The sequence below is a fragment of the Phalacrocorax aristotelis genome, chromosome 1 (assembly GCF_949628215.1).
Source record: "Phalacrocorax aristotelis chromosome 1, bGulAri2.1, whole genome shotgun sequence".
Taxonomy (NCBI): domain Eukaryota; kingdom Metazoa; phylum Chordata; class Aves; order Suliformes; family Phalacrocoracidae; genus Phalacrocorax; species Phalacrocorax aristotelis.
In genome coordinates this window covers 125,236,306-125,263,306 of record NC_134276.1, presented here as the reverse complement: position 1 = coordinate 125,263,306, position 27,001 = coordinate 125,236,306, and the positions used below count along the sequence as shown (strand labels likewise).

Below are 27,001 nucleotides of genomic sequence, written 5' to 3'. Positions count from 1 at the left end.
ATTAAAGAAACAGTACCTTCTGTGGCTGCAGTCAGATTCACCAAAGGCCATCTGTCAAAGGTCACAAGTTCCAAAGTGCCTTAGACACTTTTAAAAGCAGACATGGGTGTCCTTGACAGTGGCACGCAGCCTCTCTTCTCCTGCTCTAGTCGGTGATTTCTTTCTTGTTTTAGCGTGGAGGCTTTTTTAGGGGAACAGGAGGTAAGGCACACAGAATACTTACCAAAGGAATTCAAGTATTTTATTCCATTTGCACTTTTGCAACAGAAAAAGTATTTTAAAAATTTCATGTGTACCATCGTATACTTGACCTAAATTCTTCAGTTTCTACAGTTTGTAAGAAATTGGAAATAACTCCTTAACGTGTAAAATTTTGAACACAAAACATGAAAATTGATAAGCCTATATTCATGATCTGCTTTGTTTTCTTTCTGAAAATTAAGTTCACAGAATCTCTGAGGCTTTGTTTTCTATTGACAATAGGTCACCACACCACAGAAATGGGGGCTTGAATGGGGAAGAGACATTTCATGTCACATAAGAGTCTGTGAACTTTTGCGCGGAAGGGTGGGGTAGGGTAGAAGTGCAATTGTGGCCTAACAGTTGCATTAAGTAGATGCTTCTGCTAAAATGTTTAGGACTAAAGGAGTTTTTAATTTAAGCTTTGTATTAGACCATAAATTAAAAACATAAATCAGCATTTTGACGCCCTCTAGCTTTGCAGGTTAGTGGCAGTACCTAGATAAAACCAATAAAGTGGGTTGAAAGAAAATTCAAACTCCTAAAAAATGCCCTGTATTCAATCATAAATCAAGCATCAGACTGTGACGAATATGCTGCGTGAAGTTCGTTGCTTTTTCAGGATAGCTGAAAAAAAGCTATACAGAAACTTAGCCAAGCCATTCAGCCCACGCATATGGCCCACAAACAGACTTTAGCACCAAGTTCTACCTGCTCAAGCTTTTTGTTGTATCAAGACCTCATTTTTTACCCATCCACAGCTCCATTTAAGTCAAGATAAATATTGTCTGAATTAAGGGCTGAGTAAGAAATTAATATGGACCCTTACTTCTGACCAGATATTGGTATCCTATAATTTCTTTGCCATTGCAATTCTAACCCACTATGCTATCTGTTGTTTGAAGCTCATCTCACTACAAGTTTCCTAGGAAACAAACTTAGGAGCACACATACATCAATAAAAATGCAGCCTCGGGTAAGCTTGGGTTTGGATGATGGAATAACACTGCCCCTCAATTTGCTTACATTCACCAGATCTGTTACTGCAACAGATCCAGAGCTCAGGGAAAAGCATGAAACGTCTGTGCTGCATGTTCTTCATTCACAGCACACCTTTGCCTTTGTTCATAGAGCCAGGGAACCTTATTACTTCTGAAAGTATGTTTTCTTTTTTCTGAGCTTCAAGTGGATGGCAGTTATGACAAAACCTGTCAGGGTTGCTGCTGTGCCAGAAACCACGTAGGCAATTCCCAGGAATGGGTTATTTCCTCCACTCCATACCACAGTTGAAAGAATCACATGCTTCCGCCCCTTGAATTTGGTAACAGGGAAATCTGATAGAGGATGTTAAGGTTTCACTAACAAAGTTTACATTATTTCCAGGAGGAGAAAAAGTATAAATCCAAAAAGGGTCTGGAGATCTGCATTTGCTACAAAAATTCCTGATCTGTGATGTCTCTGCTATTCTGAGTCCAAAAACACAGTAGCAGCTGATGCTAAGAAACGCAGTTATTTTAAATACAGTCTCTGTGAACATGGAACTAGTCTTTTTTTTTACATTAAAAATTTCAGATTTGTAATCTATGTAACCGCTACTGCATTTATTTTTAATTAATTACTGCTATGAAAACTCAGTGGAAAATGAGCTTCTCACTTAGGGGGAGCGCTCACCTCTACCTAATATATTGTCTGCCCAGAAAGTTAGATGATTTTACCTTTCACCTCTCCATGTGGAAGCTTTCCAAATAGGACTGTGCTACAACATTTAAAATCACAGCTCTATTGGCTGAGAGAGAAGAGGCATTTATAGTCACCTTGAAATAACTCATGCTGACAAAACAAGTGCTTTAGTTAGCAAAGTTCACACTGTTCAGCATGAAAGTGCATTTTCACCAGCACAAAAGTTCCTGTCAGTGCGAGGCCCAAATCCGCCAGAGGGCTCTGCTGACACAAGCATCCTGCATAGCTCACAATGGTGTGGATGCCTCTGGCACATCTTGCACCCCAGTAAGGGTGTCTATGCACCTGATTAGGCCACTATTAAATATTTCATCTAAAACAACATCTTCAACCACCTCCTCAGGTTCCCACTCTTCAGTTTTACCCTTTATGTAGAGCTCCCACGTGCTGTCTCCAGCCAGAAGTAGCCCCTTCAGAAGTCAAATCAAAAGTGACATCCTGCCATTTGAGTCACATGTCTTAACTCCATCTAAACAGGCTAAAGAAAATCCACTTGTACTGCCTCATCACTCTCAAAACGAGGTCTTTTCATGGTGATTTAGTTTGGGGTGTTTTGCTTGGTTTCTTTGCCCATTTACTGTACAATTCCTATGCACTTCCGTCTTGTTGCAACTATCTAATAGTTAAGGAGTGTCTTGGATGATATGAAAGGATACTATAGGAAATACGAAAAGTGTAGTTCCCTGCTGGGAGGCCATCTGCAAACTGCCTTATCCGGCTGACACGACGGTAAAGATTTCTGAATGTAGCAAAGGCTGACACTCGCATCCAGATAATGAAGTCATCATTTATATAACCATTGTTCCTTTCATCTTCCTCGTCTAACAAATATACTGGTTTCTGCCAGTAAGGAGGTCTTGCTGTCCCTGGTGAAGAAGAAAGAAGCCAGGAAAGACATACTGTCAGTAAAAACAGTGGTTGGTTACTAACTTCTGGGCCTACTCACAACCGACGCAGAATACAAGATATGAGAGAGACACAAGACTCTGTCCAGTATTGAAAAATCATATATGCTAGATAACGCTTTTCACCCAAGCATCTTCATTCACCTCAAACCTGAACGAACAGAGCTGAACGGTAGCCAGGGCTTGCTACACATTAAAAACATTAAGCGCAGGAAAAACAAAGTGACTTGCACAAATGAAAACACTGTTTATTCTGGATTCTTGCCTCTTCAGCAAGCAATGTACCCTCTGTAATGAGGAACTTGCCTTTATTTTTATATACTAATTTATGCCTGTAGGCACATTTTTGCAGTGTAATGGCACAGCCTATGGTATTTAGAATTTGCCATATGAAAGCTACTTAGATAATTAACTCTCACATATTGCATCCAGCCTAGGACTGCCTTGATCCAGAACAGGGAATTTTTAGTCCCACTTCAATATAGATTAACTGTAACAAGTAAACAGTCCTAGCAAACAGCCGTTTGAAAGAACTAGTGAAGATGGCAGCTTCACTTGGCTCACAACTGCGTAAGCATCTGCCTAAGAAGGAAAGATGGGACAATGCAATTCTCCTTTGGAGGCGTTTTCAGTAGAAAAAAAGAAAATTACTGTTTCCTTGCTTTCTCTGTATAGATAAAGTGCTTTAATAAACTACACAGAAGGGTGTGGATGTGGGCTAACTTCAGTCTTCCAAAACCACTTTCTCCCAATTTCTACGGGTAGTGGAAAAAAAGCAAGTGATATGTTGTGGTTTAGCCCAGCCAGCAACTCAGCACCACAGAGCTGCTCGCTCACTCCTCCCTGGTGGGATGGGGGAGAGAATCAGAAGAGTAAAAGTGATAAAACCCACAGGTTGAGATAAGAACAGTTTAATAATTGAAATAAAATAAAGTAAAATAACAATAATAATAATAGACTATACAAAGCAAGTGATTCATGATGCAATTGCTCACCACCTGCAGACTGATGCCCAGCCAGGCCCCTAAGCAGCAATTAGCACCCCCTGGCCAACTCCCCCCCAGCTTATGTACTAAGCATGATGCCATATGGTATGGAATATCCCTTTGGCCAGCTGGGACCAACTGTCCCAGCTGTGTCCCCTTCCCAGCTTCTTGTGCACCTGGAAGAGCATGGGAAGCTGAAAATTCCTTGACTAGTGTAAGCACTGCTTAGCAACAACTAAAACACTGGTGTGTTATCAACATTATTCTTATACTAAATCCAAAACACAGCACTATACCAGCTACTAGGAAGAAATTTAACTCTACCCCAGCCAAAGCCAGGACAGATATTTTGGCTAAATCTGGCCTCTGCTCTCAGTCACCCTCTAAAGCTGCTTCTCCTACCACTTTTGGGAGGTAGTTCTCCCAAAGGCGATTCCCATCTCAGAATGGGAGGCCTCCACACATGGGGAAGGAGGGAAGCCATTCAAAAATAAGGAAGACCAGCAGAACCATTCTTACCTGCAAATGCAGAAGAGAGATTGTATGATTTTGGATTGCGAAATTTCACATTTTTATCTGTCCACCAACTGTTTCCAGTCCTCAGCAGTGGTACTTGAATAACAGATGAGTTAAGATTGTAAAAAAGATCAATGGTATCTGCAGGGAATACAAGAAGCAATATGTATGAGTAAAAGACAGTTGTTCTAGTGGCTAGCATGATTAACAAAAACTGAGACACTCTCAAATTAACAGAAAACAAAAAAAAAACCCTAGGAAAGGCTTCAGCATGACTGTGTACAGAGCTCTGTATACTCCACAAGAATAATTAGGCTTCTAGAACCTTAGAACTTGTGAAGTTTTAAAGACTGAACATGCTCTGAACAATAATCCTATTGAATCCCTGTGTAGAAATATGTGCAGGAATCTTGTGCCCATCAACTCCTCCGTAACTACCTTCTTCACAAATCACTTTTGGAGCTCTCTAGCTAGTTACAGAAGTTATTCTCCTAGTTAGCTTTCCCTAGAATTTCTTTGACAGTTGTTCCGAACAAATTGCTTTGTTATATAAAACGTGTCTTCAGGGAACAGGGGAGAGATTCAATCATCGTCAAGGCAATCCATGATTCTTTGGAGAAAATTTTGCTTTAGTTTTATGCTAGTTAGACCTTGTCTACGAACTTGGACATAAACACTTCCTTAAATCAAAAAACGTTTAGTTAAAATTGTGCTTAGCTGTGCCATCCTGTTTTGCTGGGCAAAAAGCATTTGTTTTTATCCGTGAGATTTTCCTCCTCATATTAGTTTAACATAAGGCAAAAACATTTGCGGCCTCACTAACATTGATGTAAACACCTAGGCGGCCAATGAGATGATGGGCGGGAATAGTTCAATGATACAGATGGGGAGAGGCTGCCTTTTAGGAAATATGAAAAACACAACTCAACAGCACGAGCATCAATGAAAACATACCTTTTTTCACCCTGCCTCAAAACCTGTGTTCCCACAGCTCCTTAAAGCTCAGATGCACTCTTCTGAGTAAGTGATCATTCTGTGCCCCACTACATCCCCAGCTGTTTGTCACTGGTTTATTAACAAGAGTTGCAATTCTCTGAGCTCTGCCAGCTTACACTGCTTGTCTGACTGTTCCCTTACCTGCTAGCTTGGGTTAAAAACCTTTCGCATCACAGGAAGTTGGCCATCTTCCTCATTTTACAAAACAAGATTACAGAGCAGTTAGACAACCAGCTAAACCATCAAGAGTGAACAGGAAGCACCCTCTTTCACAGCAGAGGGACAGAAATGAGCTACCAGTGCGGGGATTCAGCCATTGCCCCCTTGCTCCACATCACCAGCAGCTGGAACATTTCATCACACTGGTCACTAAGGACAGATGCAATGGCAGACACTGGGGGGTTCACCCTCAGCATTTTAAAATCTTACTGTCTCTAACTCTCTGCAGGAGTGTTCTGTCCTGCAGCCAGGGCTCCAGAACAGAGTGGGCTGCATGCAGGTAGCTCTGCTGGCCTAGGTCTGAGCCCAGTCCAATAAATCAGACTTCCAGGGGAGCAGGTGGGTGCAGATGAAAATCGAATGCATCTAGAAGTTACTGAATGCAGCTGCCCTCCACAAGTCTTCTGGTGTGGGTGGCTCAGTTGCTTGAAAACAGCTGTTGCATTGCCAAAAACTGCTGCATGGAACAGGTAAAAAAAAAATGAGGAGGGGGACACAGACGAAAAGGGTGGGGTAGGGGAGACAATTCTGTAGAAGTTTTTTGTCTCCTTTCTTTCCAAAGAAATCCATTCTGAAATCTGCCAGTATTTATGACTAGGAGCCCTCTAGGTTGTAGCCAAATTGTACTCATATGCAGATTATGCTCACTATAAACAAGATCAAACCTCGGATCAAATTGAGTAAGACTATGGATGCTTCCAGCATTCAAAGAACAAAATGCAACCACATAGAACCAAAGGTCCAAACCAATGTGAAGAACACGTCACTTCCTTCTAAGCACACCACTGTGGGAAGGCAGAATCTGGTCTCTCCCATCGCTGTACAAGAATGTATTTTTTTAGCAAGGAAATACACTAAATCTGTTGTATCATCATTCCTTATTTCACCAGGGACTCAATTCCACAGTCCTCTTGTATATTCACATTGAAGAGGGCCTTAGTAAATGAAAAATCTTTCTCAGTTGCAAAATGAGGGGCAAGTCACTGAACAGTAGGCAGCAGAGCCCATATTCACCACGAAAGCACTGCCAAACAAAACCTTTTGTGGGAGAAAGACAGAGATCCTGCAATATCCAAACTCAGCTGGATTGGGGTAACGGAATAGATTCAAGTGGAAATTAGGCAGCAGATGTGGAAGGTACCTACTTACCATTGAACATGCTGTTGGCAATAGCACCGCATGGAGCCATGGGTGTCCCATTTCGGTAGGTGGTGAAGGGTGCACAGGAGCTCTTCTGAATCTGCATTCAAGGTCACAGAACAATCAGGCACGGAACTTGGGGGTTTTGTTTTGGTTTGCTGGTGTTCATGTTCTCTTCCCATTCCTTCTTCTGAAAAGCCACTGCATAATTAAGTCTCCAGTACCTTTTGGTCACATTAGAGGTACATCCAAATGAACGGGTTTGTAGTTGAGGAACACCTTCCGTATCATGGAAAGTAAACTTAAGGTCTTCACCAAATTATGCTGTGGACTTGCAAACTCCAGACTACAAAAAATCATTTGGGGATTTGCTATTTTAACATTGCTACAATTTAAAATGTTCCAGTGAAGACCTGGCTTACCCTAGCACATCTTATTTTTCTTTCTTTTTAATTTTGGCCTGGACTACTTCAGTGGTGGAGAACAGCAGATGCAGTTAGCAACATTACTGCAGGTGTGTGTGGGGAAATCGTGATGTACAAAGACACAGCATGAAAACCAAAAGCCCGTCTCAAATTTATCACATCTCTTCTTTCCCAGTTCATGAGAAACTATAAATCTTCAGGTTTAAACACGGAAACATCTTCAAATAACTCTAATAAGCTGTGTATCTGATTGGCACAAAAGCCAAAAGTGGTTGCACCTGGATGCAAACAAACAAGCTAACTGGACACCTGGAGAAGCAGATGTATGGGGAAAATGTCTTGAGAGTTACGAGAAGCATTTTATAGAAAGAACAGATTATTATGGCACAATCATCATATGATGTGCTGAGAGGACAGTGTGTCGACTGTGTGTATGTTAAGAAATGCTACTTTTAGCCAAAGAAAACATGTTTTAGATTTGTAAGTAAAAAACCTGAATGCAACGATTGCATTCTCCAATTTCCTTATGCAGGCCTGCTGCAGGTAATGCTGTCTAGCCTCCTCTTTAGACCTCTTAAGTTGCATACTTCAGAATACTACACGATCACCTGTTTCACCATAAACCTTTTCCTGCTCCTGTCCACTTCCAAAGCCAGATGGCAAAATGAAAGACTTAGAATAACTTAATTCCCTAACCCTATCATGAAAGCACAGCTTAAAACATTTCTGGCTAAGACGACTGAGAAAGACAATGTATTTTTAATCAGCAACCCTACAAGGTGCAGGTTTGAGAATTGCAACACTGGGCTGACATCTTTTATTCAACCCCTCAATCTTCGTCTTTTAGTACCTTATTAGACATAATGGCCCTAACAATCATAAAAGCAGAGACCCAACGCTGAAAACCTGTACCTCCTGATTATTCCCTGGAGCCATCTTAACACACTTACAGTTATGCCTAGTTAGCTCTCCATATGGTCAAAGATGCACCTGATGGGAATACTGATGATCTCATAATATAAAGAAGAAAACTTACATTTACATTTTGACCCAACAATTGTGCGTCGCTTCTTGATATCACATATCGACGGTGGTTTTGATAGAAGTTTTGCAGGCCGTAGTACATAAAAACATCACCCTAGAATTCAAGGATAAATCCCTTCTATGAGGTGAGTTCATGTAGACAAAGAGAAATCCTATTACTTGCTAAAAAAGAGAGGGGAAGAGAGTACTCAATTCATATTTAACTGTTGGTAACTACACTCTAAGGAATTACTTCCACGGACACTGACTAGAAACCAACTCTTTACCCCAACTGAAAGGTTTAGTATTTTGGCACCAAATTAAACATACTTTAAATCACCAAATGAAATCTACAATAAAAATGCCTGAGTATTATTTTACTTAAGATAGCATGGCTTGCCATGAACCTGTAACGACAATGAATAATTTTGTGGCGACAGACACTCATTTTCCATAAAAGAAGGTGCGGAAAAAACTTCCTTCTGATTTTTTTGAAAAATAAGGCTGTCTCTCATCAATTATTTGAACCCTTTGGAAAGTTTAGACCTGTAATTAAAAGAAGAATGCTAGGCAGGCAAATGCAAGCAAGCAAGAGGATTACTGAACTATTAAAAACCCCATTATTCAGTTAAATAAACTTCTCATCTCAAACACCACTGTAATCTTGAGAATTACAGAGCATTTAAACAGCCTCTTCAATACTGAAGAACCCTAAAGTGACTTTATAATTTAAATGGCACTGTAGTTTTAAGGGCTCATTTACGCAGTACTAAGCATAAGATCTTTTTGGTGGAACATGAAGCATTTTAACAGTCTCAGCAACACAACCCAGTAGTTTAGGACAGGAAATGAAGGATACTTTCCCAAATGAAACTGTAGAATGACATTGCTAGACTTGAACTATTTCAAGGACCTTGGGGATTAACAGCATAACCCTTGTAGAAAAGGTTTACTTATGACAAGTGGTCAGAGCTTCAGATTTCCTTCTCATTTGAGAGCTTAGCAGTGCAGTAACAACTAACCCCAGGCCAAGGGCAAGGGTTTGCCACTGACTCAAAGAGAGAGGTACAGAGAGAAGTCACCTCTACAGTCAAACAGCATTTCCTCCATCCCCATCTTCTCCTTGGATATCTCCCAACCAAAGACAGAGGTAGCCTGATCTTGATTATTTTTAATGTGTACCAAAATGAACAGCAAAGGCAAAAGTGTAAAATTTTGAGTATTTAATGTTTTTAAAAAGTAAAAGAAAATTTAGTCAGGAGATCTACAGAGCAGAATTAGTGTATTTTATCGTACAGGGATATAAGTAACAGGAGATACTAAGCAACTTGAGTTGATTTCTTGCATCTGCTTACCAATATATCTTCCTTTAGCGTGAAATTAACAGAACAATGGCACTCTTTATTCCAATTAGAGGAATTTTCACGGAGCTTTGAACAACCTGAGCATTTATCTGAATAATCAATCTGTCAGAGAAGTGAACAAGCAGAAATATTGTAATAAAGGACATGCACATAGGAAAAGGTTAGTGTTTTAGCTCCAAGACTTCTCAGAGCAGTTCTCTTCTAAGTGACTCTCGACTGCCAAAAACATTGTTAAAATTCGACAGAGGCAGAGAATCAGGACTTGGCTTCAATGAACATTCACAAATTTAATCCCTCGTTTAAAGTTGTTTTAGAGCCTTTTGATGACTGTTCCAGAACCTCTACATCTGCTCCTCGGCAAAGGAGTGCTGAGCGAAGAACACTTCTGCAGCTTGGTCTGGCTGACCAAGTAATGCTTGACAAATCCCCACATGCATTATGGCCCACCCCTCTTGAACAGCCTGGATGTAGTGCTCAGCATGGGCTCCAACCAGGAGTCTATTAACACCACCACAGGTCTAACCGACCTTGCCTCCAGGAGGCATTTAAACATCAGGGCTCCCTGCATTTTAAGATTTTGCCCCACAAACATGTATGTTCTTCTAGTACCAAACACTATCAAAGGGATTAGTTTATTTCCCTTCAGAAACCCAGAAAATAATGACAACATTTCAGATATTACCAGCCACTAGGAGTAATTACCATCCACATTTCAGATGTTACCACCCAGTTAACCACCCAGTGCTCGTCCTTTTAATGGTGAACAACTACCTCTGAGGATTTTCACAGGAATACTGGCTGCTGGACACATGTCCAAGGCATGAAGCCATTGCTATCATCTTTATCAGAAGCAAAAATTCAAAGCCTTTTCCCTCCAAACGTAGCCTATTTTCTTCTTCATAGAATATCTAAGAACACCACTTGCAAACAAACCTGGATTTCTCTGACGCTGTTTGTGGACAGTATGAGGCAGACTCCCACAGAAAGGCAGAACGCGCCTGTAAGGAAGAAGCTGGAGAGCACAGTCGCAATGGTAAGCTGGGGCTTCCAACCTGGTAGCTTCTGTTGTTTGAATGCACTGTTATCCGGACATCTGGAAGGACGTGCCTGTCCTTCTTGAGGAAGAAAACTTGTATTGTTTTTCATTTTCCCCTTGGTGAGAGGAAGGAATAATATACTTGTGCTGGCGAGTGTTTAAGCCGAGATACTGCCCTTACTGTTGGAAGACTGTATTGTTTGCTCAAACTTGCATTACAGCCAGGAATTACTTATTAACTAGATCTCTCTCTTCCTCATTTACTACATTTGTGCCTGGATCCCCATGATCAGCTTGTACCAATCAAACGATTGTGCACTTTGGTCAGGGTGTCCAGCTCATGCCGCCTGGAAAAGCTTAGTTATATGCTTTTTCCTGCCCCACAATTCAGTAGGATTTGTTATGTCTTATTCATTTGCAGGGATACTGCTGGCTGTACTCGAATTTCTGTGTAATCTCAGATGCATTATTTCTTCTCCCTTCACTTCCATAGCTGCCCAGCTAACAGGCATGGCATACAATGAAAGGAGCTCTACTCCAATTGCACTGGATGCCACCGGGGAGGACTGCAGGTGCTGAGATGGGACTAGACAGAAAACATTGCTTTGGAAGACCAGATCAATTTCCTTAACCTACTACATTCGTTGCTATTGATTCGGATGCAATTTAAAGTTGTAAAAAGGTTATGTGTCCTTTACAAAGGGCACCTCATTCTCAAATCATCTGGTTCGGACCAATGGCTTTCCAAGATGCTCATGATTTTCTCACCTCTATTCCATCTTGCCCTCTGGAAAAAAAATGCACCCATCCATAATGACAGAATAATCACCCAGAGATCATTGCCTTTTAATTTAAATGGACAAACAGAAGAATATTTTTGCACACTTCAACAGTTTAACCAAAATAAAGTCTCAATATACAGATAAACTTGGCCAGCTCTAGAACAGATGGGTGAAAAATACCTTTTTGACAAATTACTGAAATTCATACAACATTTTCAAAGATCCTCTAAGGCAAGAACTAAATTATCACTCTCATGAGAGAAGTAAAGGTCTCCTTTGGGACAGCAGAGGGCGATAACAGAGAACTGAACTGAACAAAGACTTTCACACCCAAGTTTGTTCATCTTCAAAGTCTTGAAAGTGACATTGTACTAAATCTAGCAGGTAAATGCAATGTACCTCTAAATTCAATAACACATAGCTCCTGCAATAAAAATCACAGTAAAACTGCATACAAAACTTCTGTTTTATTATTAAAAGGAAACTCTGAAAAAGTTGCAATGTGCATTCTTTCTGTATTGATAGGCCTCTGAAAAGTCAACATTCTTAATTCCATCGCCCATTAATCACTTGCCAATTACAGACAGGCTAATAGTAAAATGCAGCTGCAAACAACTTCCCTGGTGGTAAAATTATTAAAAGAGTCCCAGCTTCACAGAGCCCTCTCTGCACAGCTTTATAATACACATCTCCAGTAGGTCCATTGTTTCTTTCTTTATCTGAAGGAAAAAAAAAAAAATCAAAGAAAGCATCAAAGTTATTGATAATGTTTTAGCTAAATACCATTATTTATTTACTCAGGCACTTCACTATAGGACTAGAAATTAAAGCATAGGTTCCCATACAAAGCCCTGAGCTCTACAATGTTTCCACTTTGTAAAATATCTAACATTCGCTTTGTGATCCTAAAGTACATCTACAGCTTGTGCAGTCCCTTCTAACAGGACTAGAGCTAAGTTGTCATCAATATGGAGTTAATAAAGCATGCCACAGCAAGAGGTCCACCCTGGGCTGCAAAATCCCTGCAGGACTTTCCAGAGTGTCAATGGGTATCAAGTACCCATCAAGGACGGTACTGCGCTGCAAGAGCCACAATGTTGTCTGTGTCTGAGACACCTGAATGAAAGCGAGCATAAAGGTCAAGTCTACATGTGCTGCATGCAAAGTACTTTGGTTTATAACATGGATATGGCTGCAGTTAATTCCTTATCTAAAGATAAAAGACAAACGTACTTGGGAGTAAATATTGACTACCTATTTCAGCAAGAATACAAGATTGTCTGTCATCACAGTTAGTCCAGAGTTTCCTTATAGCTCCCTCTTCCCACTTAGAAATAACTTAATTGCAAGTTTTCTCTCAGGATTACACTCTCCACTTTGTACAGGAATAAATGATGTAAGGAAGTCTGACCAGTCTTTATTCCATGCTGGATGTGCTACATGAGGGTGAAACAGTTGTCTTTCTATTGCAAGTCCATTTCTTACAAACCTTTCTACTTTCAGGAAACCTGAAACTTAAACTTTCTGTATTTTCAAACTTACTCAAGACTCAGTATTTGTATTCTTTGCAGACAACACAATATTGTTTTTTTGTTGAAAAAACTCCATTTGAGTCTTACAAACAAGTAATTTGAGGAGTTGAGACAGGTTTGTACTGCCATTAACCTCTATACACAAAGATTTCAAAGCGGGAAGCCTGTCCTTTCATCAGATCAGAACGCATACAATCAATTTTTATTTAAACGTTTACACTTCAGTATAAATCAAGCATGCCAAGACAGTGTCTTGTAAAGTCATTTACCCCACTGCTGGTTTCTTTGTGAGCTTTCTTTTTATTCCTTTCTCTCCACTGTTTGGGATGAATGGAGTAAGATACATAGAGAAAAAAATCCAAGACCATTAACTAACGAAATGTTGAGGCATCTGAAAGAGCACTGTGTCAGGGTGCCATCCGTCATGTGAATATGATGGGATACATGGTTGCCATTTGGGAAGATTAATACGTTTTTAAATTCATATATTTATCAGAATATACCACTGTGTACATAATTCTCCACTGAATATGAGATTAATACAAAACCATCAACTAGTTCGCACCTTTAAAATGAAGCTATTTTCTAAGCATGGACAAAAAGTTCATGTGCTTCCAGCTGTTCTTGCTTTCTGGTGTAATTACAATGAAATGTAGCAAAGGAGCACATTAACTATGCAAAGAAATTATTGACAGTGAGGTTTGGATCAGTGTCAGTATGCCTCTTTTCCAATTTTAAGGGCACAATTTTGCCTCCACAATTAACACAGGTTGAAAAAAATTAGTACATCTAACTGCCAGTTCTCTAAATCATGTTGTTGGTAGTATAATTCCTCTCTCCTTTGAGCAGAGTTATTACTAAACTTGGCATGCATCTGAAAATTTTTATACAAGCAGGGGAGTAAGATCCTCTGCTCACTAAGACTGTATTCCATATTTCAAGTATGCAAGTTGCCAGAAAATCCTATTGATTTCTACTCTGTTAAGATACTTGATCTCAAAAACATTATTTGATTATTTGGGTATCTTTTAATGCTCCACTTACATAGCTCAAGATGTCAAAAATCTTTCTGTATGTTGTGTTACCCAAGACAAGCGCACGCTTGAAGACTCTTCTGTAATTGCATATTCACTAGTCTGTAATCACACATAACACTATATATGAAGGTGTAACAAACTTACTTGGTTTTAACTTGAACTAAGCCTTAACATTTTGATGTTAAGACCACCTTCAGTTTTTCCCTTAATAAAATACAGCTGGAGTCACAACTTTTGGCCTATATTCCTAGACAGACATGCAGAAATGATGTGATATTACCTACCGTGAGCTGAAAGTAGTAGTTCAGGTTTGCAATAGCCCAAAACCAAATATTAGCAACATAATTTTCAGGCTTTTTGAGGTGTATCACCTATAGTCTACCGCATGTATATTTACTTCAGCTGACTAAAAAATCCATCCCACTGCAACCAGCACCTTTTGTACTACTGTCTTGTGCTAGTATAGCTGTGAATTCATGTTCTCTGTTCTTTAAAAAAACTTACAGTTAAGTGCAAGCACCATACCAAAAAGCCTTATGTATTTACCACAAGAGGGAGCCTTTTTGCCTCAAAAAGCAGAGCTGGTTTCTTTGCTACTTCACTTCTGCTATGAATTTTTTTCAGGGAGCTTTTTCAAAGATTATTAGGAACATGTATCTTTGGGTACGTGGGACTGTAAAATACAGCATATTCAAATACATAGACAACTGCAGAGAAGGATTAATGACTGATAATTTGCTTCACTCATGAAACAGCTTAATGTCTATATACAGAAAAAGTCATTTTTCCTGGTGATTCTGCATACTGGCTTTCTCTAAATGTGCAAAGAAATGGAAACACTGTGCAGGAAATTGGGAGCTTTCTAACGACAACTGGTGGAAGAATCTGCCTCTTTCACTCTCTGCTGGCTAAATACCAGCTGATACCCCACAGCATATGGTAAACCTGCTTTGTCACAGCAATAAATGTGAAAGCTGGATTACAGAATGGAAAAGAATGGGGAATTATCTTAAAAGGAGTCTACAGATGATGGACGGCTGTACATAATTTGTACCCTACCTCTTGCCAAATTAAAAAACAAACAGAAAAAAACCCAGCCCAAACCCCAAAACCAAACTGTCTGTAGATTTACACATAAGAAATCACCTTACTCTGAGATGGAGACAAATAAATGCTTCTCCAAAGTTTTATTTAGCTTTTGAGGAAACTTTTGCACAAAGTCCTCTTACTGAGAACTTCCCAGGAACAGGTAGAACAATCATCTAGCATGAAGAGGAGAAATTCACAGCCCAGCTGTAGAAGTCACAACTGTGACTTGCAACAAAAAAGAAAAAAAATTTCCTCAGGAGGTAATTTTGAGGCCTGTGAGTGAAGACTTATGAGTCAAATGTTGACTCCTTTGTGTTTCTAGACCGCTGAAGTCAGCTTTACAGAAAGAAAACCTTACTGACCAAGATCTGGGCACTAGAATCAAAAGTAACAAATATACAGAATATAATCTATACAGGTGCTTATACAATACCTCAGGGATATCCATCATTCTCCTCAGTTTCTGATCTCTCCAGTTCCAATCCAGAATCATATATTTTGTGGAGTTCAAGCACAGGCCATCTAAAAAGGCAACATAAATTTTACTACCAAGATAATATGACATGTGCTTATCAAAATGTTTTTTTTTGGCTTTTAACATCTTTTGCTGTCTGTTTCCAAGGAAACTAATCTTTGAACACTTAAGTACTACATTTGCTGGTTGGAAAAGTAATAGACTGACACTGCAAACTCCCTTAACCGCATAATCCCATGCCTTTTTGGAAGATAAACACAAAAGCAGAACAACTACTGTTGCCAGGCTTGTCAAGAGCTAACATCCTGCCAGAAAATAATTCCTCAAGCTTCCTCTTGATGAAACCACAGGAGTTGAATTTCCACAGCTGATGAGGAGCTGGTAAGTTACAGGGACGCTAGCCTGAAAACTCGTGTTAATGGGATCTGACAGTGTTCAGCAATTTACAGGACTGCATGCTATGTAAATGTGAGTCAGGTCAGTGGTGCTGCTGAAGAATTCCTTTATCCTCCACATAAATGGTGGAGAAAGATGAAAAAGGTCCTTTCTGAACCAGACCTCCAGTTGTTCCCCTGTTTTTCCATGGTCTTCTAAATGATGCCCACAATCTTTCATATCAGTTTTGACTCCTCTCCATTCTCTAGTGACCTGGCACTGCAATACTAAGGTGTCAAAAAAGGACCAGGTCTTAGGATAAGGTGATACACCTTGTGTCCCTGCCTCCACCTAACACGGCAACGTGCTGACGTGCTGAGCAGTAACAATTTAATGTTCGTGGAGGGCACAGGAAGCAACAAAATTATGATACTCCTGTACCCTTTTGGAAGGAACGGTAGAGTCCCAATCCACAGCCAGCCCCTGACCAAGAAACCACAGTCAGAGCCAAGCACTGTTTAGAAAGAGGAATGGAAAGAATCACCTTACCCTCTTGTCATTTTGTTGTTTTTCGTTGTGTACACAATGTTTATTATGTAAAATTGGTCAAAATTTGGGAAAAGGAGATCTATACAGAGTAACTAATTTTGTTACAGGCAAATCAGAAATAAAATCAAATCAGCAAGATCTTTCGTCCACCCCTCACAAAAGTTTACACTGAGCTCAGCGACATATGATACAATGACTTCTGCCGTTATTTCCTTTTGATTTACTTGCAGTGTTTAGTTTCCAGCATAAATCAGTATTCCGGCCAAAAGAAGTCGTCCCCATCTCTGCCTGCTCATTACCTGATTTTGTGTGCACAGTGGTTTTGTTTTAATTGGGATCTGTTCTAAATGTGATCAGTTCACTGAGCTGCCAGACTCTTGGGCTAGCACAAGAAGCAGGAAGAGGAAATAAGCGGGCACTGACTGGGGCAGGGGGAAGTACTACTCTGCCTTCCTCTGGTAACGCTGATTTATGCCAGCTTAAAGTGATCATAAAGACCAACCTCTAGAATCTTGACCTCATTTTGACTGACATAGGAGAAGTGGATAAACAGAACTCTACAGTTTAGTACCCAAATCCACAGATTCATGTCAACCTTCCAAAACAACTGAAGTCTCGCTTCTCACGAGACCAAGTCTAAGATACCTATGGAGGAAAGCCTCCTTGTTCTCTTACCTTGCTCCACTAGTGCTTTTACTCTCCCAGGAGTTCCAACCCCGATGTGGAACATGCCCTTCTCCAACATATTAATTTGTTCTTTTATCTGATTTGAAGAGAGAAAGACAAACCACAGTTAAACCATGATTGTTTTAAAATTTCTTCTCAAAGAGCTGGAAATAAATTAAAGATCTCATAGTATCTCTTTCTAGAATACCATCAAGTAATAAATACTATTCATCTTTCAAACCGTCAAACTGATGTATCTGGGAGAAAGTTTAAGAAATATAACAGGCAGCTGGGCATTACACTTCTCTAGAAGTTCAGTCATTTTCAACTTTGAAAATCTGCTATTGCACCGACTATTTTTGGAGGTGAGAACAGTATGCTTCCTTCAGCATTTAAAGAAATTATCTCAAAATATCTGGAGAACTGACAAAGCTGAATTAGCTCTAAACTCCTTCAAGATTAAGACACTGGAAAAGGGTGAAATAAAGCAAGCGACATTTGTGTGTTTGATAGTACTTATATCAAAGGCCAAACGTCCACTCATCACTTCCAACATCCCCATAATTTTCACTTTCCAACAGGTATGGATATTGGGTGTCCAGGCATCCAACCGGCAGAATGCAAATGTGGGTGCCGGTACAGTTTGCTTCTACAAACATATGTGTGTGAGCCTTCTATTTAAACAGGCAAAAGCAATTTGAACGAGCATCTCACAGGAATGTGGAACATCTTTAAAACATAGCACGTGCGTAAGCATCTATAGTCTGCATAGGATTGCACCAGAGCTATTGGAGATGGTATTTGGCTAGATTCCTCAAACTGCAACAATGGGTTATCAAAGGAAGCATTACCTCAAGAAAGGAACATTATATGAACACTACATGAAAGGCACTATTGCTAAATGCTTTAAAAAGAAAATGGTACGACACTAGTTAGTTGTGTAGTTGCTCTATCAAAATTCCCTTGCAGCTCTCTTACCTTTATGTGCTTTGCAAACAACTTGAGAACTCTGCAGTCTCCTTTAAATGCTGTCATTGACCTAGCAACAAAAAAATTGAAAAAGGGAATGCAAGCATCAGGGCTGGGATTAAGACCACACAGGAGGAAAGCAAAAGTAACTGGCATTTCTCAATATGCTTGAGATACACAGTCCCCCAGTGACCCCTGCTTGTGCTTTGAACATTATGTACGTTCTTGTTTGCTACTTGATCAACAGTGATCACCAACTCGACAAACACAATAGCAGATATCAGTAGGGGGCAATATTGTTTAGATAGCTTTTCAGATAATATTTAATAATTATGGCCTGTGCTTTCACAGCAACTTTGTTCAAAACTGACTAATCACCAAATTCTAATTCAAAAATATCTCAGTTACTGAGATACAGGCATGAATGAACATGTGTGTGCATGCACAAAAGGAAAGATCTGTGTACGGACCAATCTACATTTCACAGTCTTTACTGCACAGATTGCCCAAATTCCAGTTAACCAAAACACATTTGTCAGAAATCTGACACTCCATTTTGAGACACAGTAATAACTCTATGTTCTGTGTTAATCAAGCAGGAGACATCATAATCAGTATTTACTGAATGTCATTTAAGACAGCTTTCTCTGAGTGTTTTTTGCAGTGCACCAAATTTTCAATTTTCTCTTGTGCAAAGCTGAAGGTTTATATACGCGTATACATATAAACCACCTAAGTCTCAGGTGGCAGTATCTGCATGCAAGGGCTAAGCATTATATGCACATCTGCCATATCTATGCTTCTGTGGAGTCAAACTTCCCAACTCTCCATCTCACTGACAGATACTCACAGGAAATGGGGTCAAGACAAAAGACAACCATGAAATTTGTGAGGTATACATTAATTCATCAAAGTCATCATGACTTCTGGAATGAGAAAGGGGCAGATAGAGAAGGGAAAAAATTAAGACAGGGAACACTGAAAATCGTTATGTCTGCACAGCAGTTTTGCCAGCCTGAGCCAGCTGAGAACATGGACACAGACCTGGAGGCACCCAGGCCAGATGCACGCATTGGCACCTGAGGCCCTGGAAAGCTATGCCCTCACTGCCTTTGGTGCAAAGTCACGATTTCTAGGGGTGGATCATGATGCTTTATGGGTTTAGTCTGTTCCCAAGTATAGTATGTTGCATGTTTCCCACAAATGGGTTACACTTTATTTTTGGTTTTTAACAAAAATAGTACTTCCATGCAACTGAAGTACCGTTACTTCAGCCTAAAACCAAACACCACACTCCCACAGTATAAAGAAGCAAGGGATATTGCATCAGTTTGAGTCAGTGAATTTGTTGGCTAGCAGAGGACAGTGTCCCAGTTTTGCCTTTATGTCTGCGGTTCCAGGACAAAACCTCTGACTGACTGCCAACCTCAACATAACATTGCTATCGACATACTTGATGAGTTCCAAGGAACGAAGGGCAGAACTGCAGATAACCAGCATCACCACTGACTTCTTCTCCTCATGGTTTTTACGGAGTTTTGCCCACTTAGGACAGACTGCAATGAAAAAGGCCGTGTACACACACAGAGAAAGTACTACATGCCACAACTTTAAATTACAAGAGTACATGATGAATGGTAGTCAGCAGCAAGAACACACATGCTGACTCCTATGAGGTCTGGATCTCTGGCAACATTTTTACATTTAGTCATGGCTGAGAAACTGGAAAACAAAATGCCCCAAAAAGTAGAAGACAGAAATATCACATAAATGAACAAATTAGATAAGCATTAAAAATCAACAGGTTGTGACAAGCCCATTGACTTAATTTGCCACATATGGTAATCTGTATCAGAGAAAACCAATTGAAAAGATACATTTACCAGACCAGAAGTTCTATATAAATAGATATAAGAGAATAAAAATTCTCTTGGTCCATGTGAGCAGACAGCTGCAGGATTTTTACTGTAAGATAATACGTACACATACTTAGGAAGCTACAATAAATTACTGATAAATAACCCCTAGCAATTAAAAGAAATCCTCAAACATTTTTATTCAAAAAAGTGATAAAGTAAGAAAGAGCCAGGAAAACAAGACCTGTCATGAAAAAAAGAAAAAGAAAACACCTTAAAGTTATTAATATTTCATAACTAAGAATACTGGGAGGTGTAGGTAAAAACTGCAATAATATTGCATTAACAATGTTTTTCATATAACTTTCATTCAACATTTTAACTCACTTTCCTTCAGGTATGAAGAAAAACTGTGGGTGAGATCATTGGCTGGCAAAAAACAGGAATCTGAAAATGTAAAGGAAAAAAAAAATTTGTTCATCTATTTTTAACAGCAAAAGGAGCAAATATATTTGCAGCATAACCACTAGTTATATTGACGAAATCACAACTGTGTTAAAATCCGTCACCAATAAATTACCATTTGTGAAAGAAAGATTGATGCATACCTCATGTACAAGATGCTTTATATTGGATAAATCAATGAAGGTAGTATCTCTCAACAAAATTGCAATTCCTTTCTTTTCTCAAATCATGAAAAATCCCGAAGAGAAGGCTGCACAGGTGCGATCACAAAGTTTTTCTATGTCCTTGCTACAACCAATCAAAGGTCTTAGCCAAAAGCCTTATAGTGAACCTGCTGGACTGTTCCTCCAATCTACTTACGATGGAATACATTTGTAGATCACCCATAGTCTACCCGTCAATAAGTCTTGTTTTTCTTTCTGGCCTTTCATATTGTGGTAATCTACCTAACTGTATCGACCCTAATGGTAACGCCTACACTGCATTTCAATGCCTTTCTCTTCATTGATTTCCCACTGACTGCCTGTCTTTCACCTGGTCACTCTGTTAACTAGTAAGTCTTAAAAGCACTCTGTGGCAGATGTGCCATTTATCTTTAAGCTTCATATAGAGGCAATGAAGAAAGACAAGGTCCTAACAGGTTCTCTGGAAGGCCTTTCCTTTCTCCAGTGTCTATATAGAAAGTCTAAGTTCTTAAAATGGTGATTAAAATTAGATGGTCTGAAAACCTGCCAACGTTGTTAAGGGTCCTTTGCCTGATGGAACAATATGCTCCCGCAGAGCATTAACAACTCTGTCTTCAGGGACCCACATATTTGTCATCATTCTGCATGAAGCACAGCACCTCAGGGTGCCTGTCTGTGGAATGAGATGTTTGCTGATATATTTAGCTAAATTAAGGAGGTTTCCTTACAGACGTTATTCAAGTTCACATGGATGGTGCATTGTGCTAATGCTGGCAGTGTCACTCCATGATTTCCATTGGAACAGACAGTGTGACAAACTTGGTTTGTAGCTGATGGCTGGCTGAAGTCCTGCCTGTGTATTTTCTTGAGCAGAGCCACTCTCCATCACTGTATTTTCTATTTAACGGGTGTTGTCTTGCTAAAAACTTTTATTTTGCACTGATCCCTTTTATTAAATCCAGAGACTGACATTTACTGGGACTTGAGCTCCAAATGGGTACAACTTAAGGATCAGCAGCTGACTTACTTTAAAAATCATGTTTAAAAGATGCACTTGATGCTAGTAGGGAAGGGCAGGGGCTGCCCTTCCATAAGGATTTGGTGGTAACAGGAGAGCTCTTCACACCCACCACAGTCCTTTCCTCCCAGTGGCAACATATCTTTGCTGTTGTTTTGCTCTTCTGAACACAATGTCTCATTAATGACTGAACAATTCGAAAGGTGGATTCTAAAAGACATGAGCTTCAGTCACTCACTTTTCTCCAACACTCCAGCAACACCGGAATATTAACAACAATTTTAAATGGAAGTTTCAGAAAGGGAGGAAAAAACACATAGCTCCAGACTGCAGCAAGAGACCATGCTGACTACAAACCTGACCTTCTGCACTGTGTCAGTTAACAAGAACAAACAACTTCAAGTAGTCGCTTGTTATTTGCTCAGTGCTTTGACATGAATGACTTGACAGCTGTAGAAGTTCATAAACTCCTTGGCACTCTAAGCCTCCAACTCCCAGCACAAAAAGAAAGAAAAAATATCTGCATCCAAACCAAGTGCCAATCCATATGGAAATGGGTCACTTCACTAGCCCAAAGGGCTCTTTTAACAAGAAATAAACCAAAGTAATTGATTATTTGCTAAAAAACCCTAAAGGTCTAAAAATATGTAACACAAGCTTTTAAAAGCATATGGGACTTCTCCAGGTTTTCTCGATTCAACAAGAAAGCTGAACCTGCCCCATAGAAATAAAGAAGGGTCAACCTAATACCACGGATGTTAAGGAAGAGCATCTTTATCTAGAAAGACAGGCTTAAACATTAAAAAAGAGAAGCCACTGCTGGGCTAGAAGGCTCCTATATTGGGCACAGGTCACTAAATTCGAGTAGTATCAAAGATTTATGCAGGTTAGTTACCAGGCCATTTGCTCTTCATAAGCACTACTAACAAGCAACAGACAGTGCCTCTGAAATGACAGCACCTCTTTATCCGCAGAGTAAGAGGCAGAGAACTTCAATGTTGCCTTCATCTCTAATGCAAACTCCAACTGACAGAAGCTAACCTTGCTCTGTCCTGCTTTGCCTTTTCTATCACTGGCTTTTAGCTGGAGATAGACTATGAGAAACCAAGAGGGTCCTTGTTATGGTTAAAACTTGGTCACTTTACACTTGGACCAAAACTACCACCTCACTTCATGCCACTACCCAAAAAACCATTGTGTTCAACATCTCATAACCACATCAGAATGACGTCTTTGTCTCCTCCTGTCAGCCCTGCTGTTATGCATGTGGATCGATAATCCCACAAACAAAATAAATTTTCACTTTCTTTGTCAGCATCTTGGAATCTATTATTAGGAATCACATAATTTCTATTAGAAAAGTGAGCTCCTGAAATTAATACTTTTCAATAAAAGGACACATTTAAACAGTTTCTTTTCATTTCTATAACTCCAAGAAACCTCATATTCATTCCAAAGAAACTAACATCTCTACTTAAAGAGCAAATTAATATACAGTACAAGAAAATATTTCTGTAAAAAAGTACAACTCAATACCTGGCCCCAAAATCCTCTTTCTTCTGCAGAAAAAGAACTCAACAGTATAATGAAAAACCCATTATTTATCTATTAAACATAGGATTAGTTACCTGACAGCTTTAATTCCTCTCTTTCAATCACTGAACGGTTTTCACCAAAATGTTGATTAAGCAGATTTTGTAGATCTGCAGGGACACCAGGTTTTGGAGCAGATTTTTCCAGAATATCAGAAATTTTCTTCTAAAAAACAAGTAAAGTGGGTAAGTATGGCATTTCTATAATTTATGCTCTTTGGCTAGATAACAACACTGTAAATAAACTTTATACCATTATAATGGCTTAATTACAACTTAAGTAGAAAAACACCTTACAATGGGACAAAATTCCCACCATCTTTAGTGGGAATGCAGACTTCAGATGCAAGTTCATATATTTTGATGAGATTACCTGTGAGCCTGAAGACAAAAAATCTTCTGCACTCACCTGAAATGCTGCTGTAACAAAAAAGTAACTGAAAGCTGATTTTCTGAGTTTTGCTGTTGTTACACTTCAGTATCAGTTAGAAAATTCAGTGTTTTTTCATAATTTATTTTATTATTCTAAAAGCACAACAACAGGAATCAGTGATTATATAAGGCTTGGTTTATTTTGATTAAAACGGGATAAATATCTATCTATGTATTTTGGAAGCAAAGATGGTTAGCTATATTCACAGAATGCCATGCAAGCATGATGAAAATGAGTTAAAAGCTCACAAAACCAGGAGTCAAGCAAAAAGAGGTAAGCAGCTGCTTTGTTCTTTCAAAATCTATAATTCTTCAAACCAAATTAATAATTTTTGGAGCCTGACATGAGTTCATAATGATTATGCTTTACACCTTAGGAATGTTAGCAAATAACAAGTCTGAATTTTCACTGAAGTAAAAGTTTTGCTGCATTTTACCCCATAATTAAATGGATCATCGGGGCAGAATAGCCTATCCGAATGATCTACCAGCATTTAAGAAACCAGCAGATTTTTAAGCATAGAGGCAGCCTGGCGAGAACGGCAAGAATGTGAAGCCTCTCTTGTTCTCACTCCCTTTTCAGTGATTCATTTGTTAAAAGCCAGCTCAAGGTTTCTCATCTGTGTAAGCTAAACTGAACTTGCGGTCATGAGGAAGCATGCCAGCATAACAAGCCTAGAAGCAAAAATGCGCAGGAGAGTGTGGTTGGGACAGAGCAATAGGGTATGGATCTGTGAGGGAAAGTGAGATTTCACAGAGAGATGAGGTGGGGCTGGAAGCATTTTTGGCAGCTTTGGAGGGGTGGTGAGTACCTTCAGTGCAATTTTGGCAGGTTAAGATCTTGGGCAGCAAAGATCAGTGAAAATTTTAGAGAGACCTATAGCAGGAATTGTAACGTAGGGGACAGATCTTTTTCCATCCCTCTTTCATAGAATCACAGAATAATAGAAAGTCCTGAGCTGGAAGGGACACACAAGGATCATCAAGTCCAACTCCTGTCCCTGCACAGGACAACCCCAAAATACACACTATGTGTCTGAGGGTGTTGTCCAAATGCTTCTTGAATATCATGAGACTTGGCTCCATGACTGCCCCCCTGGGGAGCCTGTTCCAGTGCTCCACCACCCTCTGGGGGAAGAACCTTTTCCTGATACCCAACCTAACCCTCTCCTGGCACATCCTCCTGCCATTCCCTTGGGTCCTATCATCAGTCACCAGAAAGAAGAGATCAGTGCCTGCCCCTCCTCCTCCCCTTGTGAGGAAGCTGCAGACTACAATGAGGTCTCCCCTCAGCCTCCTCTCCTCCAGGCTGAACAAGCCAAGTGACTTTAGCTGCTTCTCATACGGCTTCCCCTCGAAACCCTTCACCAACTTCATGGCCCTCCTCTGGACACTCTCTAGTAGCTTTGTATTCTTAATGTACTGTGGTGCCCAAACCTGCACACAGCACTTGAGGTGAGTCCTCACCAGCACAGATTAGAGCGGGACAATCACCTCCCACAACTGGCTAGCAATACAGTGCTTGATGCACCCCAGGACATGGTTGGCCCTCCTGGCTGCCAGGGCACACTGTTGGCTCATGTTCAACTTGCCGTCGACCACAACCCTCAGGTCCCTCTCTGCAGAGCTGCTCTTGTTCCCCAGTCTGTCTGTACATCCAGGGCTGCCGTGCCCCAGGTGCAAAATCCAGCACTTGCCCTTGTTAAACTTCCTATGGTTGGTGACTGCCCAGCTCTCTAATTTGTCTAGATCTCTCTGCAGGGCCCCTCTGCCCTCGAGTGTGTCAACAGCTCCTCCCAGTTTTGTGTTATCAGCAAACTTAATTAGTATTCCTTCCAAGCCTGCATCCATGAAATCTATGAAGACATTAAAGAGTACTGGCCCTAAGATGGATCCCTGCAGAACCCTGCTATGGACTGGCCGCCAGCTCGATGTAACCCCATTTACTATGACCCTCAGAACCCGACCCATCAGCCAATTGCGCACCACTGCATTACATGTTTATCCAGCTGTATGCTGGACATTGTGTCCGGGAGGATACCATGAGAGACAGTATTGAAAGCTTTACTGAAATCCAAAAAGATGACATCAACTGGCTTCCCTTGGCCAACTAGGTGGGTAACCTTGTCATAGAAAGAAATTCAGTTTGTTAAGCATGACTTTCCCCTCGTGAATCCATGCTGCCTGGGACCAATGACTGCATTGTCTTTCAGGTGTTTTTCAGTAACTCCCAGAATAATCTTCTCCACAATTTTACCAGGCACAGAAGTGAGACTGACAGGTCTATAGTTACTGGGGTCATCCCTGTTGCCCTTCTTGAAGATTGGGACAATGTTTGCCAGCTTCCAGTCAACTGGGACCTCTCCAGATTCCCAAGAGCATTGAAAAATCATTGAGAGAGGTCTTGCTATGGCATCAGCCAGCTCTTTAAGTACCCTTGGATGAATCCCATCAGACCCCATCAACTTATAGGGATACAGCTGGAGCAGCAAGTCCTGCACAAGTTCGGCGCTGATTGGGAGTTTATCATTCCCACAGTCACGGTTCTCTAGCCCAGGGCTCAGGGGGTCCCTGAGCCCATCATTGGTGTTGAAGACCGAGGTGAAGAAATCCTTAAATGTCTCTGCTTTCTCTATGCCCCTGTTTACGGGGTGACCATTCTCATCAAGTAACAGGCCAATGTTATTTCTGGCTTGCCTTTTTCCATTAATGTATCTTAAAAAGGCCTTTTTATTGTCCCTCACAGTACTGGCCAGCTTCAACTCTCTCTGAGCTTTGGCTGCATGAATTTCCTCCCTAGAGTGGCAAACAGCATCTCTGTAGTACTCCCATGTCACCTACCTTGCCTCCACTGGCCATATTATTTCTTTTGTACCTTATTTCTAGAAGAAAATCCCTGCTCAGCCAAGCCAGCCTTCTGCCTCACCTGATTGACTTCTTACATTTTGGAATTGCCTGCTCCCGTGCTCTTAGGAGGTGGTACTTAAAGACGGAACAGCACCTTCAAAAGCTTTTCCCCAGGGGACCTTCCTAAGCAGTTCCCTGGGCACCCTCAAGTCTGTTCTCCTCATATCCAGAGTTAGGTCTTGTTGGCAGCTTTCCTCCTGTTACCTTAGATTTTAAACTTGGCTGTCTCATGGCCGCTGTGGCCAAGGCAGCCACCAACTTCCACTTCCCCCATGAGACCCTCTCTGTTAATAAGCAACAAATCAAGGAAGGCACCTTTCTTCGTCAGTTCCCTTAGTACCTGTACCAAGAAGTTACCGTTCAGATGGTTTAGGAATCTTCTGGACCTGTCTGTACCAGCTGTGTGGTATTCCCACTACACATCTGGCAAGTTGAAGTCCCCCATAAGGAGGAGGACAGATGACTTAGAGGCATCCCTTAGT

At 40.4% G+C, this 27,001-nt stretch overlaps 2 protein-coding genes across 8 annotated transcripts in view; both read right to left on the bottom strand.

Annotated features, from left to right (window-relative positions):
* Positions 1-224: 224 nt before the first annotated feature.
* Positions 225-10,818, bottom strand: LOC142062668 (cell cycle control protein 50C-like). Its single transcript, XM_075105394.1, has 7 exons — positions 10,488-10,818; positions 9,546-9,656; positions 8,204-8,305; positions 6,752-6,842; positions 4,391-4,528; positions 2,637-2,846; positions 225-1,574 (listed from the first exon to the last, which is right to left on the bottom strand). The coding sequence occupies exons 1-7, from the start codon at positions 10,698-10,700 to the stop codon at positions 1,387-1,389; spliced, it is 1,053 nt and encodes a 350-aa protein (XP_074961495.1). The 5' UTR covers positions 10,701-10,818; the 3' UTR covers positions 225-1,386.
* A 1,002-nt stretch (positions 10,819-11,820) lies between these two features.
* CMSS1 (cms1 ribosomal small subunit homolog) overlaps positions 11,821-27,001 on the bottom strand; it is a 255,582-nt gene continuing 240,401 nt past the window's right edge. For all 7 annotated transcript variants that reach the window (XM_075105448.1, XM_075105417.1, XM_075105438.1 and 4 more), the window contains 7 exons: positions 23,217-23,346; positions 20,308-20,367; positions 19,518-19,620; positions 18,074-18,134; positions 17,105-17,192; positions 15,464-15,552; positions 11,821-12,091 (listed from right to left, as the gene is read on the bottom strand). In XM_075105448.1, coding sequence (XP_074961549.1) covers positions 12,008-12,091; positions 15,464-15,552; positions 17,105-17,192; positions 18,074-18,134; positions 19,518-19,620; positions 20,308-20,367; positions 23,217-23,346 — 615 coding nt within the window. In that variant the 3' untranslated portion in view covers positions 11,821-12,007. The remainder of the gene's footprint in view (positions 12,092-15,463; positions 15,553-17,104; positions 17,193-18,073; positions 18,135-19,517; positions 19,621-20,307; positions 20,368-23,216; positions 23,347-27,001) is intronic.